The sequence below is a fragment of the Trichechus manatus genome, unplaced genomic scaffold, assembly GCF_000243295.1.
Source record: "Trichechus manatus latirostris isolate Lorelei unplaced genomic scaffold, TriManLat1.0 scaffold00024, whole genome shotgun sequence".
Classification (NCBI taxonomy): Eukaryota; Metazoa; Chordata; class Mammalia; order Sirenia; family Trichechidae; genus Trichechus; species Trichechus manatus.
The window spans coordinates 4,601,059-4,619,789 of record NW_004443960.1 but is presented as its reverse complement, the minus strand read 5'-3'; the positions used below and the strand labels follow the sequence as shown (position 1 = coordinate 4,619,789).

At 52.7% G+C, this 18,731-nt stretch overlaps 1 protein-coding gene across 1 annotated transcript in view; it reads right to left on the bottom strand.

The window, feature by feature from the left end:
• SEC14L5 (SEC14 like lipid binding 5) overlaps positions 1 to 8,837 on the bottom strand; it is a 42,583-nt gene extending 33,746 nt beyond the window's left edge. Inside the window, exon 1 of the mRNA XM_004373231.1 lies at positions 8,775 to 8,837. Coding sequence (XP_004373288.1) covers positions 8,775 to 8,837 — 63 coding nt within the window. The remainder of the gene's footprint in view (positions 1 to 8,774) is intronic.
• Between the last annotated feature and the right edge of the window lie 9,894 nt (positions 8,838 to 18,731).

Genomic DNA, 18,731 nt, shown 5'->3' with positions numbered 1-18,731 from the left:
TGGATAAGGGACACCTGGGTTCAATTTCCGGCCAGTGCTAAGTTCTGGAAGGTGTTTATTGGGCAGGTGGAGTAAATGTCCCAGTAGCTTCCCCTCTATAGGGTCACTGTGAGTCAGAATCAACCCGATGGCAACTGGTTTGGGTTTTTTTTGGCGGTCCCCCTCTGCCGTCAAAATGAGCGGTGCAGCGGCAGCACCTGGAAAAACAGTGACGTTGCCCAATGCGTCATCGCCAACAAGGGGGCGAGAACGGTGTTACCTGTTTGTAACAAGCTCCTGGACCTGTGGCTGCAGCCTGGCAAAGGTAAAGGGGGCCTAGTTTTCACTTGTTCCTGGTTCTTTCCCCAAGTGGGGCAGGCTCCTCGCAGGGATGGGACGTCCCCTGGCGCCAGCTGCCATGTCTCTCCCACGTGAGGACACGCCATCCGCATGCCCGGCCCCTTGGCACCAGGAGAATGTGCCAGCCGGTGCCCACCGGCCATCCCCAGCATCGGCACACACAGCCTGCTGTTGAATCTCACCCACTCGTCGGAGTGGGAGTGGAATCTCTCCTGCTCTGAACATGCACTGTGCCCAGGCACTTCCAGGATCAGCTGGTGTCCCTGCTGATTGCCGGGTGGGGGTGGTGCTGAGGCAGTGAGGCCACCCCAGACGTCTTGACATTTGGGTGGTACATCAGGATCTCAGTCGGAGGGGAAGAGCTATTCCAGATTCTCCAAGTGTCTCAAGAATGCCTCCAGCCCCCTCCCCACCCCAGCCCCCATCATCCCTTATCATCCCTTGCCCAGATAACTGCAGAAGCTTCCGGACTGTTCTCCCAGCCTCCAAGATGGAGCCACCCCAATACACAGGCAGCCAGGGGATCTTCCTGCACCCCAAATCCTATCATATCACTCCTTGCTTAAAACCTTCCAAGGCACCCAAAGTTCTTGACCTCGCCAGCCACTTTCTAACTGAGCCACTTTCATTTCTTGGGAGGGACACGTTCTGTCCCCACGGGCCTTTGCACATGCCCCTCCCTGACTCCCTCAGTGACTCTCAGCCTGGCTGACTCCAATGACCGTCCATGTCCACCTCCCGCCCCTTCTCTGTGTTCCTACAATGCTCTGTTCCTCCCCCGTGGTGGCCACATGGTTCTACATGTGCACATGTGCGCTAGGACCACAGGGACCAAGTGCCGCAAACTGGGCGGCTTAAAACAACAGAACGCATGCCCTCACAGTTCTGGAGGCTGGAGTCCAAATTCAGGGTGTCTGCAGGGCCACGCTCGCCCGGACGCGCGAGGGGAGGATCCTTCCTTGTCTCTTCAGCTTCCGATGGCCCCGAGTGTTCCTTGGCTCTAGATGCATCACCCCAGTCTCTGTGTCCATCTTCACATGATGTCTTCTGCGTGCCTGTGTGCCTCTTCTTACAGGGACATCACTCATATTGGATTAGGGGACCATACTCCAGAAGGACCTCATACGAACTTAACCAATTACATCTGCAAAGACCTATTTCCAAATAAGATCACATTTACAGGTATTGGGGGTTAGGACATCAATGTATCTTTTTGGGGGACACAAATCAACCCATAACAACATGGTATTTGCCGGGCTGCTTGTCTCTGTCTCCTTTCTTCTTCCTCCTCCTCCTCTTCTTCTCTCTCTCTCTCACACACACACACACACACACACACACACACACTAGACTGGAAGCTGTATGTGGGCAGCAGGCAGGGACCACGTCAAGACAGCCAGGTGAACAAGACATACCTGGTCCCTGCCTCCGTGGAGCTGACTTGGGTGGAAGAGACTCATGAACAGGTAAGCAAGCAAATCAACAATAACGATGCATTTCAAAAACTGCTACAGTCCAAATATTTTGTAGCCCTTGCACCCAGCAGAGGAGCCCTGGGGGGGCAGTGGTTAAATCTTTAGACTGCAAACCGAAAGGTCAGCAGTTCGAACTCACCAGCCGCTCCGCGGGAGAAAGATGTGGCAGTCTGCTTGGTAAAGATTTGTAGCCTTGGAAGCTCTATAGGGCAGTTCTACTCTGTCCTACAGAGTCACTCTGAGTCAAAATCAACTCGACAGCAACAGGTTGTACCTAGCACAGCGCTTGGGAACACAGTGGGAACTCAATAGATATTTGTGGAATGCATACATGAACGAATGAATGAACGAACAAATGAATGAATGGAGTCCTTAAATGTATTTCAGGGCCCTCTGAGATCAGAAGGGCACTGCCCTGGGCAGCAGATCACTGCCTTTCTCCAGCTCGAATCAGAGCAACTTCAGGGCCCTGTGAGCAAACTGATCCCTTGGAAAACGTTGCTTCCTTTAAACTGTTAGCAACGGGATCAGATGACAGGCCCCAGGGAACTAATTTAAACTCATTTAAATAAGGTCCCTGCTGCTTTACTAAAGCTCCATCCATAACAACAATTTCAACAGCAACTGCCTTTGGCCTCAGCTGCTCCTAGTTAACCATCCATTTGCTAAACGACCAGCAGGCCTTTAAATATTTCAACACTTAATTGCTAGTGACAGCCCTCACCTCCTCACCCTTCCTCAGCTTGAAAAGAAATTCTACTCGCCGCCATCTTCCTTCTTTAGGACTGCAGAGCCAGAGGTGGTTTGGAGGACAGGGATCCCTGGGAAGTGGCTGGACAAGAGGTTGCCAGGCCATTCCTGAAGCCGGGACATCAGAGCCAGAATCCGAAGTGTCATGGCTGTGAGCTCAGGCTGTGGGGTCAGAGGCCCTGAGTTCAAATCCAGCCCTGCCATTTACTAACTATGGTCTGGGACAGATTCCAGAACCTCCCTAAGCCTCAGTTTCCTTGTCTGCTAGAGATAAGTCTGCTACAATAGTTCCTGCCTCTGAGATGATGGGAAGGGTAAGGTGCAGCCAATGTACCTCATGCGCAGCCACCACCCATCTGTCTGTGGCAGCTTTCCTGTTGCTATGATGCTGAACAGGTTTCAGCGGAGCTTCTGGATTAAGACAGACTAGGAAGAAAGGCCTGGCAATCTACTTCTGAAAATCAGCCAGTGAAAACCCTATGAATCAGAATGGTCCAACTGGCAACCAATCATGGGGATGACGCAGGACCAGGCAGCGTTTTGTTCTGTTGTGCATGGGGTCCCCATGAGTCGGGGCCAACTTGACAACAGCTAACAACAACAGATAGTGTTCAATAAACACTGGACTCTGTCGGCATTGTCTGCCCTCCAGGAGGCCAGGTGGCTTCCGCTGTGCTTCCCTTTGTAGGAGCCTGGCAGTGACTGGTAACTGTCCTGTGGAACCCGTCACTCCGCCCTGACACCTCCGCGGTAACTTCAAACCCTCAGGCCAGCTCTGAGAAACAGCAGCTGCCCGGGTTTAAGTCCCAGCCTGCTGCATGTTTGCTTTGTGGCACTAGGTAATCCACTCCTCCTGCCTGTGCCTCAGTTTTCTCATCTGTAGAACGGGGCCACTCACAGAACCTATCTCATGGTGTAATTAGGAGGGGCCTATGAGTTAATACAGGAGTGGGTTCAGAACAGTGCTAGGGACCTCATCAATGCTGTGGGCATGATTGTTAAATCAGCAAATTTACAATATAATCTGCTTAAACCTATTGAATCATCACTACCAGTCACAGTGGGGATTTCTTTGGAAGGGACACTTGATTCAATGCTATAGAAATTTATCACACAACTACCGGTGAGGGAGGTTAGAAGCGGGGAGACGGAGAGAAGGGGCAATGGGCATTAGGCTTCCTCAGATTTAAAAATAATAAACCTAGGCATCCATTCCTAAGCATATGCCCAAGATAAATGAAAACACAAGTCCATGCAAATATTCATAGCAACACTATTCATAATAGCAAAAAGATGGCAACAATCTTCAAATGTCCATTCATCCACGAATGGAGAAATACAATGTGGTACGGTCGTACAATGGAATATTATTCAGCCATAAAAAGGAATGAAGTCCTGATGCATGCTACAGTGTGGATGAACCTCGGAACCATTATGCTGAGTGCAAGAAACCAGTCGTGTGTGTGACCTGGGTTCGATCCTCAGCCAGTGCACCTCATGGGCAGCTACCGCCCCTGTCTGTGGAGGCTTTCGTGTTGTTATGATGCCGAACAGGTTTCAGCAGAGCTTCCAGACTGAGACTAGGAAAAAAGGCCTGGAAATCTACTTCCCACAATCAGCCAATGAAAACCCAATGGATCACAACTGTCCAATCCACAACTGATTATGCGAATGGCTCAGGACCAGGCAGCATTTAGTTCAGTTGTGCACGGAGCTGCTATGAGTCAGGGGCTGACTGGATGGCAGCCAACTTCCCAACGGGTAGTGGGTAACAGCCAGACCCACAAGGCTGGGCCCCTGCTCCCGGCCAAATCCTTAATTCCTTTGCACCAATGAGAGGTGAGAATTCCACCACGGAACCACAACTGCCTCCCTGTCATATAATCAAGAGACAATGGGCTGACCCGAGAGGGGCCTTCAGAACCAAATGGATCTGACCCCACAGTCCAAGATGTGTCCTTTGTGTTCTACACCCACGGACCTCCACACAGTCCCACCACCACCTCCTGGGATCCACGACCATCAAAGGCACCAAGGACCTGCTCCACCCTTGGGTACCGCAGCTGCCGCCATTGTTTCAATGTTTTTCTCTGTTTATAAGGATAATACAAGCTCCTTGTTTGGAACCCAATAACACGGACTGCTATCAAGAAAGAAGAAAGCAAAGATCTCCTGGAATCTAGTCATTGGAGGCAGAATTCATGTCAAGGGATTTGGCCCAAGGAGAGAGACACCCATTCATAGATTAGAGAGATTTTTTTTTTAAGTAAAAGAGAAAAAAAATATTTTTTAAAATTTTTAACCTGGTTCTACAGATGTTGCTTCAGAGTGCCATTTTACAGCCAATTCCATGAGCCCAGTTTCAGACTGTCTGGTTGTCGCTGGCGGAGTTTTGAAGAGGCAAGGGCCGCTTGGACGCTTAGGTCGGTTTTGTTGAAACAGAAAAACCAAGTGCAAGCTCATCTGGCTGCTGGGATGCAGAGAAAATAGCTTAGTTCATCCGCCTTCCCTGGCATCTGCCTCACACTGAGGACAAGTGTTTAGCTGAGAAACAAAGGCAGACATTAAGTGCAGAAAACCCCTTTTGTGCTTGTATAGAGCACAACTTCTGTTGAGTTACGCAGCTATTTGGGGGACAATGATGGTTTGTAAACAGTCGGCAAGTGGCTTTGTGGGCCTTGCTGCTGTGGTTTGGGGTCATTTTGCAGACAAGCACTGTATGGAAGATAAGACAACATGATCGTGGTGGTTCCTTTGAAAAATACAAATAACTTAGCGCAGATGCAGATAATACATATATGAAAACCTTGTTTCCTCACTAAAGCCACCAGCTTCTATACAGGTAGTCCCCGAGTTACAACAAGGTTCTGTTCCAATGGCTCAGATGTATTCTGACTTAAGTTGAATACCTGGGTTTTTTTTAGCTTTTTTTTTTTAGTTTTCATTATTATTGACTTTAATTATCAGTATCTTTATAAATCTCGTCTTTATTTGTCTTTGGGAATTGGAAACTTTACACATAAATTTACAGATACATTTTAACATTGTAAGTAATACATATTACTAATGACAAGATGTGGAAAAAAAAAAAAAGACAGTCGTAAGTGTGGTTCGTGGTAACTAGAGTTCATTGTAACTCAGAGACTACCTGTGCGTCAACACCCAGGGACTGTTAACAGCGAGGTGAGGAAACTGAGCCCTTCCTTCAGCTACGGACCCGCGAAGCTTACAAAATATGTTTAACATATTCCAATCAAGGAAAGAGGGTACATTAGTAGTCCTATTAATACAGTCTTAAGTGCTCTGTTAGTGGGTGGGTTTTATTTTAGAGTGCAAAGATTATCAGTATTTTTGAGAACCTTAAACATATTAAATTCAGTTTACAACTCAGTATCAAGCCTGCGCAGTAGTTAGTTTTCCATTCTGTGGTCATGTGGATTTATTTATCTGCTTCTTGACAGAGAACTACGGATTCCTGGGTTGCCTGTTCCAGAGGGTGGGGACATGTCTCTCTTCTGTCGGATGAATGAATCCTAGGGTCTTAGAATATGTGAGCTGCCAAGAACTTTAAACAGAGGACAATTATTTATATTTAGCTACTGTACTATAGTGGCTTGTGTGTTGCCTTGATGCTGGCCGTTATGCCACTGGTATTTCAAATACCAGCAGGGTCACCCATGGTGGACAGGTTTCAGCAGAGTGTCCAGACCAGGACAGACTAGGAAGAAAGGCCTGGCGATCTACTTCTGAAAATTTGTCAGTGAAAACCCTATGGATCACAACAGAATACTGTATGATATGGTGCTAGAACATGCGCCCCCTAGGCTAGAAGGCACTCAGAATACACAGTGGCCACAGCAATGGACTCGAGCAGACCAATGATCACGAAGATGGCGCAGGACCGGGCAATGTTCTGTTGTGTTGTACCTGGGGTCTCCATGAGTCAGAGCCGACTTCAGGGCAACTGACAACAGCAACCACTTATTGTCTGTTTACGACGGACCATGCCCTGGGCTGGACCACACACACACACACACACACACACACACACACACACACACACACACACACACACACAATCACCTTATTCCTCATGACAACCCTAAGCGGTTTGTGTAAGCAGCCCATTCCATAGACGAAGAAACTGAGGCTCAAAGAAGCTCAATGATTTCCCAAAGACACAGCCAGAGTGTGGCAGAGCAGTGGCTGGGACCCAAAGCTTCTGACTCCACCTCCCCAGTCTCTTCCTCACCTCCTGGCGCCCCACTGCCTTTACAAATGAAGAAAACTCGAATAGCCACAGGCGACATCAGTAACAGCAACAGCTCAAACTTATTCAACACTTGATCTGTGCCGAACCCTACGCTGGAAGCTTTACATATATTGACTTGTTGAATCCATAGCACGACCTCTGATTTGGAAACCACTGTGATGCCCATTTTACAGAGAAGAGCATAGAGGCTCAGAGAGATTGAGGACCTTACCCAAGATCACCTGGCTAGTCCATTTTGAAGCTGGGATACGACCCCAGGCAGAAGGGCTCTAGCACCTGCACTTGTGACCGCAATGCTCCCTGCCTCTCTGCTACCTGGAACGATCTACAAGTGGTTGGCAGGACACACACACATACAGACGCCAACTGACATCAAAGTCCTTGGACAGGAGGCCAGGGCTAAGCAGCCTGGGGAGGGATTTTCTAACACTTCGAATACAATCATTTATAAGACTGTGTGGTATAATAGGAGTCCGTGGGTGGTGCAAACAGTTAATGGCACTCAGCTGCTAACCAAAATGTTGAAGGTTCGAGTCCACCCAGAGGCACCTCAGAAGAAAGGCCCGGTGATCTGCTTCTGGAAAATCAGCCATTGCAAACCCTGTGGAGCACAGTTCTGCTCTGACACACACGGGGTCGCCTTAACTGCAACTTGTACCAGTGTGTAATAACAGTGACAATAGCATTTAATAAGCACCTACTGTGTGCCGGGCACTGAGCCTGAGGCACCATGCCAATATTGCTTTTAACTCTCAGCACAACCCTGCAGCATTGCCCCGTTTTCCCCCAAGAAGGGAAGCAAGGCTCTGAGGGACAGAGGGTGGAGCCGAGAAGGAAACCCCCGTCTGCCTGCCCCAGGGTGCAAGGACCACTGACTCAGGGGCTGACAGCCTTGGGAGTCATCCTTGTCCCCCATCTGCCCTGCGGTGCAGTGCTGAGCAGACCACGGAGCCACTCTGTGTCTACCCGGAAAACGACTCAAAATTTATCTGTTTCCAAACCACCATTGGGGCACCCACACTTGGAAGCACCAAGTCGGTTCACCACCAGCCCCCTCCATGCCTCGGGAGCTGCCTAGGGCCCAGGAAGCAGTGCCCTACAGCATGTGGACCTCAGATCCGGCAACCAGGACTCCAACGCACACTTTGCTGCTCTTTCCCATCTGCACGGAGATGGGGGATGCACCCAGGATGGCAGCGCCCATGAACTTCTCTGCCCACTCACCCTCTCTCTGCTCCTGAAGGGGAAGAGAAAGGGTCTGGGAGCAGAGGGAGGACCCTCGTGGTCGTGGTTAAAATCGAAGCTCGGGAGCACCTCCGCCCCGCATCTTCCCCCTCAGTGTGGATCTGAGCTCTGTCTCTACCTTTCCTCCTCACAAAACCTGGGGCCCTCACGTCACCTATCCAAGCCTCAGCTTACCCCCATTGCGGTCGAGTCAGTTCCAACTCATAGCAACTCTATATGACAGAGTAGGACTGCCCCACAGGATTTTCTAGGCTGTAATCTTTACAGAAGCAGATTGCCTGGTCTTTACGCCCTCGGAGCCGCTGGTGCGTTCAAACCGCCAACTTTTCTGTTAGCGGCCGAACGCTTAATCGCTAGGCCACGGCTCTTATATATTTACTACTATTACTATTACACAAAACGACAGCAGTGGCTTGTTTTCTGTCAGGGAGGGCTCAGGTGAGGGCACAGTAAGCTCTAACCAGGAGAAGGAAGAAAGGACCTGTTTCGGTCACTGGACAAGGATTCCAGAAATTCTGGTGGAAGGTGCCGGGTGGGGGGAATGGGTGAATGGAGGGGTCACTGCTTAGAAGTCTGACCCACCAGATCAGCTGAGCAGGGTGGTCTGGCTGACTCAGCTCAATAATTCCTTCTGATCTGGGACTCTGTCTCCCGCCACCGTCACCCAAGAGCGGAGAATCGGGGTCACTCACCGCCATGACGAGTTCGAACGGGTACTTGTAGACACGGACCGGGGACTGGTACTTCTGCACCATGTTCACTAGGGGCTTCGGGGTCAGGCAGGCTCAGCATGCAGGACCTGGGAGGGGGTGACAGGTGAGGGACCTTCCCGGCAGGGTCAGCACGCAGAACCTGGGAGGGGGCTCCAGGGGGTCAGACAGGGTCAGCACACAGAACCTGGGAGGGGGTGCCGGGTGAGGGACTGCCCTGGCTCCCCCTCTGGCCCCACATCTCCCAGCCCTCAAAGTGAGGGAGCCAGAAGTAGTCCCCAAATTACTCAGGGCCAGACCCCAAACACCTGTCCTGTCCATTCCCCACTCCCCAGACCAGCGCAGTCAGCACCCCCAAACATCTCTTCTTCCCCACCTCTGCACACTGAGGGCCCCCACACGCACCCCTCACTGCCACTTGCATGAAAACACACACCCCGGCAATTTCTAACCTCCCACAATTCACTTTACGCATGCACCCCACAGGCATCCTGACGCTATAGCCCATCCAAGTATTCTTTCCATTTTCCTCCAAGACACCCCAATATACACATGTAGAGCTCACCAAATTTCACGCGCACTACCTCGGTCACACACATGCACGGCTTCCCTCCCACACAGGACCGCCCTTGCACAAGCACGCAACTTTGCACACACATCCAGCCTCCCCGGCACACACACCTACACAAATCCAAAAACCAAACCCGTTGCCGTCTAGTCGATTTCCACTTATAGCGACCCCATAAGACAGAGTAGAACTGCCCCATAGGGTTTCCAAGAGTGGCAGGTGGATTTGAACTGCCGACCGTTTAGTTAGCAGCCGAACGTTTCATCACTGCGCCACAAGGATTCCAACTCCAGCACACACACAATCCCCAGGTGCGCACAGACGTGTATGCACACACACAAGCACGCACACACCCATGCACACATGCACACACATACACAAGCTTGCACACAAACAAACACAAGCACACACACAGGCCCCTCAGCCCCGCTCACCTCGCCCTCGGAGCCTCTGGGGACACAGCCCCTGGGCAGTGCCCCGGGTGCCCGCTCGGCCCAGAGCTGAGCCTCCCGGGGTCCCCGCAGCCGCCCGGCTAGGAGCGCAATGCCTGGGGCGGGACTCCAGTGCGGCCGCCTGGCCTGGGGCGTCCGACCCTGTGCACCTTGCGGTGGGACCAGCCAGGGACCGGCCTGAGAGGCGCGAGCAGAACCTGTGGGAGCCGAGCGCTCTAAGACCCGGGAGAGCGGAGAACCCGGACTGGCCCCGCCCCCGGCCTGACCCCGCCCAAATCCACTCTAGGCCCTGAGTGGTCCCGCCCCAGCCCCGCCCCGCCCCCAACCTCTAGTCCTCCTTTGTTTGGCCCCGCCCAAGCCCGGCACTTCCTCCTGACTCGCCACGCTTTAGGAAGGCCCCGCCCCCCAGATTGTATAGGTCCCACCTCCCCTTCCATCCCCACACCTGGCCCTGCGCCCCCTAGTGGTCCCGCCCCTAAGGTGCCCAGCCTCGGCCCCAGGAAGACCCCGCCCCCAGGCTCCACCCTTAGTCTAGCCCCGCCTCCAGGCGGACCTTGCTCTCCGCCGCGCCCCGCCTCTCCTAGTACAGTTGACATTTGGCCCCTTCCGTAACTCGGATTCACCTCGGCCTCTAGTCCCTCCACCCTGGGCTCTGAGCCCCAATCCTACACTTGGCCACGCCCCAGAGCCCGTCAGCGCCCCACCCAAAGCCCCGCCCACATATTCATTCATTCATTCACCCTGCGGGTCCGAAAACCAAAACCCACTGCCTTTGAGTCGATTCTGACTCAGAGTGACCCCACGGGGTTTCCAAGGCTGTAAATCTCTACGGAAGCAGACTGTCACATCTTTCTCCCACGGAGCAGCTAGTGTTCTCCAACCAGGGACCTTTAGGTTAGTAGTCGATCGCTTTAACCACTTCACCACCAGGGCTCCTATCTTGCAGGTACATGTACGTATTTATAGAGCATCTAAGCCCTGGTGGCACAGTGGTTAAGTGCTAGGGCTGTTAACCAAAAGGTCAACAGTTCGAATCCACCAGCTGCTCCTTGTAAATCCTATGGGGCAGTTCTTCTCTGTCCTATAGGGTCGCTATGAGTTGAAATCAACTCAACGGCAACGGGTTTCGCTTTGGTTTTACCAAGTGTCAGGCACTGCTCCAGACGCTGGAAATTTAACAAAACAGTCAGGAATCTTCGCCCTTGTGGAGTTTACATTCTGCTGGGGCAAACAGACATTAAATAAATATGTAAATATGGCAAACTCATAGTATGTGAGGTGCTGAAAATGCCAAAAAACCCAAAACCAAACCCATTGCCGACGAGTCATTCCCACTCATAGCGACCCTGTAAGACAAAGTAGAACTGCCCCGCAGGGTTTCTAAGGCTGTAAATCTTCACGGAAGCAGACTGCTACATCTTTCTCCTGAGGAGTGGCTGATGAGTTCAAACCACTGACCTTCCAGTTGGCAGCCGAGCGCTTTAACCACGGCACCATCAGGGCTCTTCTGAAAATGCCAACGAGGGAGAAAAATAAGCAGGGAAGAGGGACAGAAAGGGAGCGGAGTGGGTGCAACTTAAAACAGGGTGGTTTGGGACGTCCCCACCATCCTCCCAGGCCCCCCGGGGGCTCAGCCTCCCTCCCAATAAACCCTCCTTTTTACTCCCAATCTACTGGGGCCTGGGAGAAGCAAGAGACCTACTCTGGACTGCGCTGTCATCTGTGCATTCATTCATACAACACTTGCCGAGCAGGGATATGTGGGTGAATCAGACAGATGGGCCTGTGGGTGGAGAGGCGGGCAGGAAGACAGACAGGATTCCTTTATCAAATATATTATTGCACCCTGTGATAACCAGCTCTTGGTGTGTATCGAAGGAGCCCTGGTGGTGCAGTGGTTAAAACATTCAGTTGCTAAACGAAAGGTTAGTGGTTTGAGCCCACCAGGCGCTGTGCCAGAGAAAGATGAGGCCGTCTGCTTCCATAAAGATTTACAGCCTTGGAAACCCTATAGGGCAGTTCTACTCTGTCCTTTAGGGTCACTATGAGTCAGAATCAAGTCGATTCCCACTCGACGGCAGTAGGTTGGTTGGTTTGGTGTGTATGGCGCTCGGTAATTATTGTATTTATTCATTTGTTCGTGCGTTACCGACTGTCTCTCCCCAGACACCGTGAGCTCCATGAGGGCAGGGAGTGTGTCTGTCTTAGTCATCTATCCGCAGGCTCCTAATGGGGGCCTGGTACACAGTAGGAGTTCAGGACATTTTCTTGATTTAAAATCATTAGAAATGAAAATGGCGTGCACAGTTCCCTCCTGCCACAAGGTGGCGGCAAAGGACAGCCAGTGGCTCCTGGGAGTCTCCAAAAAGGGAATTGAGGGTGGAGGTGGGGTCCAGGGACATTTGTCCCAGCCCCAGCTTATCAAGCAAACTCCTCTTCCTCCACCTGGCCATCAGTGCCTGGCAGTAGTAAGCATTAACGTCACTCACTGTTATTACCAGCACGAAGGCATCAAGTTGGCACAAAGCAACCACAGGGGGATGTTTATACCTGGAAGGACGGGGCCAGGCAGTCTGTCCCAAACTTTCCAGCTCCTAAAGCTCCCCAGAGGAGCCCTGGTGGCACAGTGGTTAAAGCGCTTGGCTAGTAACCGAAAGGCCAGCAGTCAGAACCCACCGGCCGCTCAAAGGGAGAAAGATGTGGCAGTCTGCTCCTGTAAAGATTTACAGCCTCAGAAACCCTATGGGGCAGTTCTACTCCATCCTATAGGATCTCCAAGAGTCAGAATCGACTCACTGGCAATGGGTTGGGTTGAAGACTCCCCGAGAGCGCATGTTAAAATGCAGATTCCCAGGCCCCACCCAGAAGAGCCTGGAACTCTGCCTTTTTTAACAAGCTCTCCAAATCTGGACAAGGCTGGCTGACAGCTATGGGGAGGTAGGTCTTTCCAAGTCTCGGGGATCCCAGGATGCCTGGGTGGAGGGTCTGCTCATAAGTCTCAGCTCATCTGGAATGCGGGTGTGTGGCTGCTCCTCGCTCGCCATCACTGTCTCCCACCCAAGCAGAATCCTCCTGGCTGCTGCACCCCCACCCCACACGTGTCTCCTTGTTATGCTTGGCGGAGCAGGAGCGGGTGTGGGAGATTGGGGAGTAGGGTCTAGAGAAGCCCTGAGACTGGGGGGACCAGGTTTCCTCGCTACCATCAGCACCTCCCCTACCCGCCAGCCTTGAGGAGGACAAAGGAGGGTGGAGGAAGGCGATCTGTCAGCTGAAGACGGGGCCCGGGGAGAGGGAGGAGACCTAGCACCCTCCACCTCCAGCCCTGGGGATTCGAATTAATAATAACCACCACCACCTACCTTGTGTGACCTATTATGAGCACCGCTCTCTTACTATTTACTCCTGCCATTTAGTGCATACTCATAGGTACTTACTGTGCCAGGCCCCACTGTGAGGGCTTTGCAGACATTAGCACGTGTAATCCTCGAAACAAGCCCTAGGGTGCTGAACACGACCTGGAACTGGAGAGAGGGGGTGGGTCAGAAACACTGGGGATGCACTCAAAGCCACTGAGTTGTATACATTCCAATGGTTAATTTTTTTTAAGGCTCTGCAATTGTATTTTATTTTTTTAATTTCTGTGAAAATATTGTTTCTGTAATAAATACATAAACCTTGTCAAGTGCTATGAGTCACTCACACTTCCAAACAAAGAGTGAGATACTACCAAACACTAAAAACGTGATCAGTAAACCCTTCCTTTCTACTCCCCATCTGTTGGGGCCCTTGCAGTGGAGCAGGATGGACTGGGCTGGGGTCAAGGGTGGAGTGGGAATCCAGGGCTGGGTGGAGGAGGGGGGTGTCCAGATCCCACTGGTGTTGACTCATCGGTCCCTGAGGCTGGGCTGGGCAGAGGATTACGCCTCTGCCTGTGACCGGAGAATGGCCTGGAAGGGCAGCCAATGGGGCAGGAATGTTTGTGCTTAGCAGAGACAGTGGACAAAGGGCCTCGGCAGACCCAGACCGAGGCAGGCAGGCAGGGGCTCCCGGAGACAGGGCAGCTCTGTTTTAAGTCTAAATGGCAAAAAGACACCTGATGGCGGTGGAAGACCGAAGAAGAATCGATGCATTTGCATTACGGTGTTGGTGAAAAGTGTTGACTATCCCGTGGACTGCCAGAAGAATGAACAAATCTGTCTTGAAGAAGTACGACCAGAATGCTCCTTAGAAGGGAAGATGACATCTCATATACTTTGGACGTGTTATCAGGAAGGGACCAGTCCCTGAAGAAGGACATCATGCTTGGTAAAGAAGAGGGTCAGCGAAAAAGAGGAAGACCCTCAGCGAGATGCATTGACACAGTGGCTGGAACAATGGGCTCAAACACAGCAACGACTGTGAGGACGGTGCAGGAGCAGGCAACGTTCCGTTCTGTTGCACATGGGGTCGCCGTTCCGTTCTGTTGCATGTGGGGTCGCTATGAGTTAAGAGCTGACTTGACAGCACCCGACAACAACGGTGGTGGCCCCCTTGTTTCACTCACTACATCTTGGGCTTCCTTCTGGTGGCAGACGTACAGACTCCCCACACCCCTGACTCAGGCCCCAGGAATCCCTGGCAGGTCCTCCTCCGTGGGCCTTCCCCGGGACCACTTCTCTGGGCGTTGGTCCTCTCATTTATTCCTTCATTCACCAATGACATCGAGCACCTCCTCTATGTCAGGCACCTGGTCTGATGCTGCCAGAGGTGGGGACAAAGGCTTGCACTCAGATTGCCAGTGTTTAAATCCTGAGTCGCCTGCCAAACACTGTGAGTGGGCATTTAATTTTGTGGAGCTTCTGTTTTCAAGTCTGAAAAATGGGGAGAGGAGGGGTACTCGTTCATCGTCTTGATTGTGGGGGTGGTTTCACGGTCGGACACTTCCATCAAAACTCATCGACCTGCACACTCCAGTATGGGTGCCTTATTGCATGTCCATCATACCTCATTAAAGCTGGAAAAAAATAGTGCTGACTCCCAAAGCCAAGCATTTAGCATAGTACTTGGCACATAGTAAGTGCTCAGTAAATGTTGCCATGATGTGTCATTATTACATGTCTTACTTCATTGCGTCTGTTCAGAACCCTGTAGGGGAGAAATAGGAATCCTAACCCATTGTTGGTGGGAATGTAAAATGGTGCAGCCACTGTGGAGAACAGTTTGGTGGGTCCTCAAAAAGTTGAACATAGAATTACCATGTGGTTGTCGTTAGGCGCCATGGAGTGGGTTCCGACTCACAGCAGTCCTATGTAGAACAGAACAAAACACTGCCAGGTCCTGCGCCATCCTCACAATCATTGTTATGCTTGAGTCCATCGTTGCAGCCACTGTGTCAGTCCATGTCATTGAGGGTCTTCCTCTTGTTTGCTGACCCTCTGCTTTACCAGGAGAGGTACCATGCGACCCAGCTATCCCACTCTCAGGTATATACCCAAGAGACTAGAAAGCAGTGATTTGAACAGACACATGTACACTAATGTTCATGTCGGCACTTTTCACAATAGACAAAAGGTGGAAACAATCAAAATGTTGATCAACAGATGAATGGATACACCCAGTGCGCTGTATACACACTATGGAATTGTTACTCAGTCAGAAAGAGAAATGAAGTCCTGCTGCAGGCCACAACATGCATGAACCTGGAAAACACTACGCTGAGCAAAATGAGTCGCAATAAGACAAATACTACCTGATCTCACTTATATGAAATAAGCAAATAGATAGAAACCAAAGCTTATTAGTGCTTACAGGGATGGGAGGGAGGGGAAAAGGGGAGGTCATTGCTTAGGGGGGCATTGAGTTTATGTTTATGGTGGTGGAAGGATTTGGAAAAGGATAGCGAGAATGGTGGCACAGCTTGAGGACTGGAATCAATGTCACTGAATCATACATGCAGAAATTGTTGAATTGGTGTATGTTTTGTTGCATATATTTTCACCATTTAAAAAAAACAAAACAAAAAAAAAACCCTCTGTGGGGCAGATGCTAGGGTTTCCCATTTTACAGATGGCGAGACTGAGCTCAGAGAGGTGCAGACACTTGCCCAGGGTCGCACAGCCAGGGAAATGAAGAATACGGATTTGACGTTGGTTCTGCCCAATGTGGCCGAGCTGGGCCATCACACAGGGCTCCTGGCTCCAGAGGGAATGGGATCCCGACCTATTGACCGGGATCTTCCCCAGGGTCAGGTCGCACCCGGGACACCCACCCCAGAAATGAAGCAGCACAGGTCCAGGCAGCATGTGCCCTGGCAGGGCCTGTGAGGTGGGGCTCGAGGAAGTAGCATAGCAGCGGGCGCGGAGGGAGGACAGTGTTGGGGTGGGGCTGGGAAGCCTGTCCTGCAGGGATCCCAGGCCTGGCAGAGCCTGTCTGGCCCGACCCAGCTCCATGCTCTGCCCTGGTGGATGGCTCTGCCTCAGAGAGGCCCCAGGTCAGGTTCAAAGTGAGGTGTCCGCCCACGTGTGGCAGGTTGTACCGGAAAGCTGCCCAGGGTTGAAGAGGAGGTGTCTGAAACCCCAGAGGCCTGGACCTGCCAGATGGGTTCATGGTGACATGGTTGGTCAGACGGGACACCAGCAGCTGTGGCGGCCCCCTGCTGAGCTGGGTTAACCCCTCTGTGGCTGGGTTCTGGGGAAGGACAGGGGAGGGGGCGTGGGATGGAGGGCACTGGGCGCTCAGAGCAGCTGCTTCTCAACCACTGGTGTGGAGGTGTTTCAGTATGTTGTCAACAGACGCAGCTCACGGGGGCACACCTGCAGCTGGGGGGGCGGGCAGCAGGGAGTCATCCAAGCAGTCGCTCCCTGGGGCAGGCCTGCCAGGCAGGTGGCCAGGAACGGGGCCTGGTGGGCGGGGGCCCTGGGCACATTCTCCGGGGATGACTAGGGCAGGCAGAGCTGGTGACTCACCCAAGACCCCCTCCTGGCCCTGCTGCCAGGCCCAGCCTCCCCTCTGGCCCCAGGGGGGCCCTCCTGGCTGGGGCTGAGTGTGAGTCAGCCCATCTGGGCTGGAGGGCCAGCAGGATTTTCCATCCCTTGCATTGTCCTTCCAGAAAAGTAAATAAACATTGCAAAACACGGGGTAAAGCTGGGCCAGCACCCCCATCCCCTCGGAGGGCGGGTGGGGAGGAAAGGGCTTCCGTGTCAGGCGCTCTGCACACGGCCCTGCTCACTGGCTCATCCCCATTTTACAGATGGGAGACTGAGGTTCAGAGATCAAGCCACTGTCCAAGGTCACACAGCCAGAATGCAAGCCCTGGCTGGCTCCAAGCTAAAGACAGAACGGCCTGGTCTGTCCTGCATCTGCTTGTGGCTGTCTGTCATGCTGGCCCAGCATTCTATGAGCAGGGGTTTGTTAAAAGGCAGATTCCTGGGCCCCACCAAGACCCCCTAAAGCATAATCTCTGGAAGAGGGGGTCCTGGAATCTGCATTTTTAAGTGCTCCCCAGGTAGCAGTGGGAGAATGGCCGTCCACGGGCAGATGGGCCCAGGCCTCTGCCCTGGGAGGAGAAGGTTCCAGATCCCGTCCTGTAAGGAACAGGCTGCCCCGTCCCGCACACCCCTCTCCCGGGCTGGAGAGAATGCTGCCTTGCTTGTTTCAAACTAGTTCACTTGGCCAAAGCTCCAAGCGCGGCCACTCCACCTCTGAGGAAACAGGGAGGGCCTGGGTGACCCCTTCAGGCTCCTGCTCAGCTGCAGGGAGGGGACCAGCTTCAGGGGTGAAGGGGGACCTGGTGCCTGCAGGTGCCACCTCTGTGGGGTTAACCAGGGAGCATTCCTGGAGGAAAGCAAACACCCTCCTGGCCCCAGAGCAGGTCGGGCCCCCACCCCCGTGGCAGGAGAGGGATGAGTCACTTGGCATAGGAGGGCCCCACGGAACCCAACAGATCCAATCTGCCCAGGGGAGGATGCACAGGGTGGAGCAGACCTCCCCGCATCTGGCCTGCCCAGAGACGTGTGTCTGCACACCCACAGCCCACATCAGCTCTGAGCCCAGCTTTCAGAGCATGGAGGGGGCAGGGGTGGTGAACAACTCGCATTCCTCCCGAAATGTCAGTTCTCCCCGCCTCTCAGCTGCCCGGAGCCTGGGAGGTGGAGGGTGAAGGTGTGGGGGGTCCGAGGGCTGGGGTGTCGGAGCAGGCTGACCCGGGGACCAGCCCAGCTCACCACCGTGCCCCGCGGAGCCTCGGTTCCCTTCTCAGGGAAAGGACACGAGAGAGTGACCACCTCCCAGGTGGGCGGCTGGCGTGCTTCACCCCGTGTGGCGCGCTGGGGAGAATCCGTACCCCCGGGCAGACTGGCACAGGCCATGCCGTCCGGCCAGAGTCTGCCCTCCATAAGGGACGTGACTGTTATCAGCGTTGTCGCTGTTATTCAGCAGTTGAGTTACCAGCCTCCTAACCTGGAGATCTGTAGTCCGATCCCTCCCCAGAACTCAACTTCACCTGCCTAGGAGGTACAGGGAAAGGAGATTTGGAAGTTTCGAGAAGTCCAGGGTTTTGATACTGTTTGGAACTCTGGGAACTGCTTGTACCCTTCAGTCCCACAAGCTTGTAGTCTTCAGCTACAGATATAACCCCTGCCTGATGGTTGAGCCCTAGCTAACGGCCAGGGGCCATGCTGAGTGCTTAACACACAGAATGAAGCCCTATGAGGTCAAGGCTACGATTGTGCCCATACCATAGATGGGAAAAACAGAGTAGAAGAGGCAAAATGCTTTGCTTACCTTCACACAGCTGAAAGGGTCTGAGCGGTGATTCAAGGCCAGGTCTACCCAGGCATTTGAACTCTGGTAAGGTTCCCTTCTTCCCTGACTCGAATGCTGGTTGGCTTTGTAGTTACATCTTTGTCTGCTCTTGGACTATCAGCAACTCGAGGGCAGGGA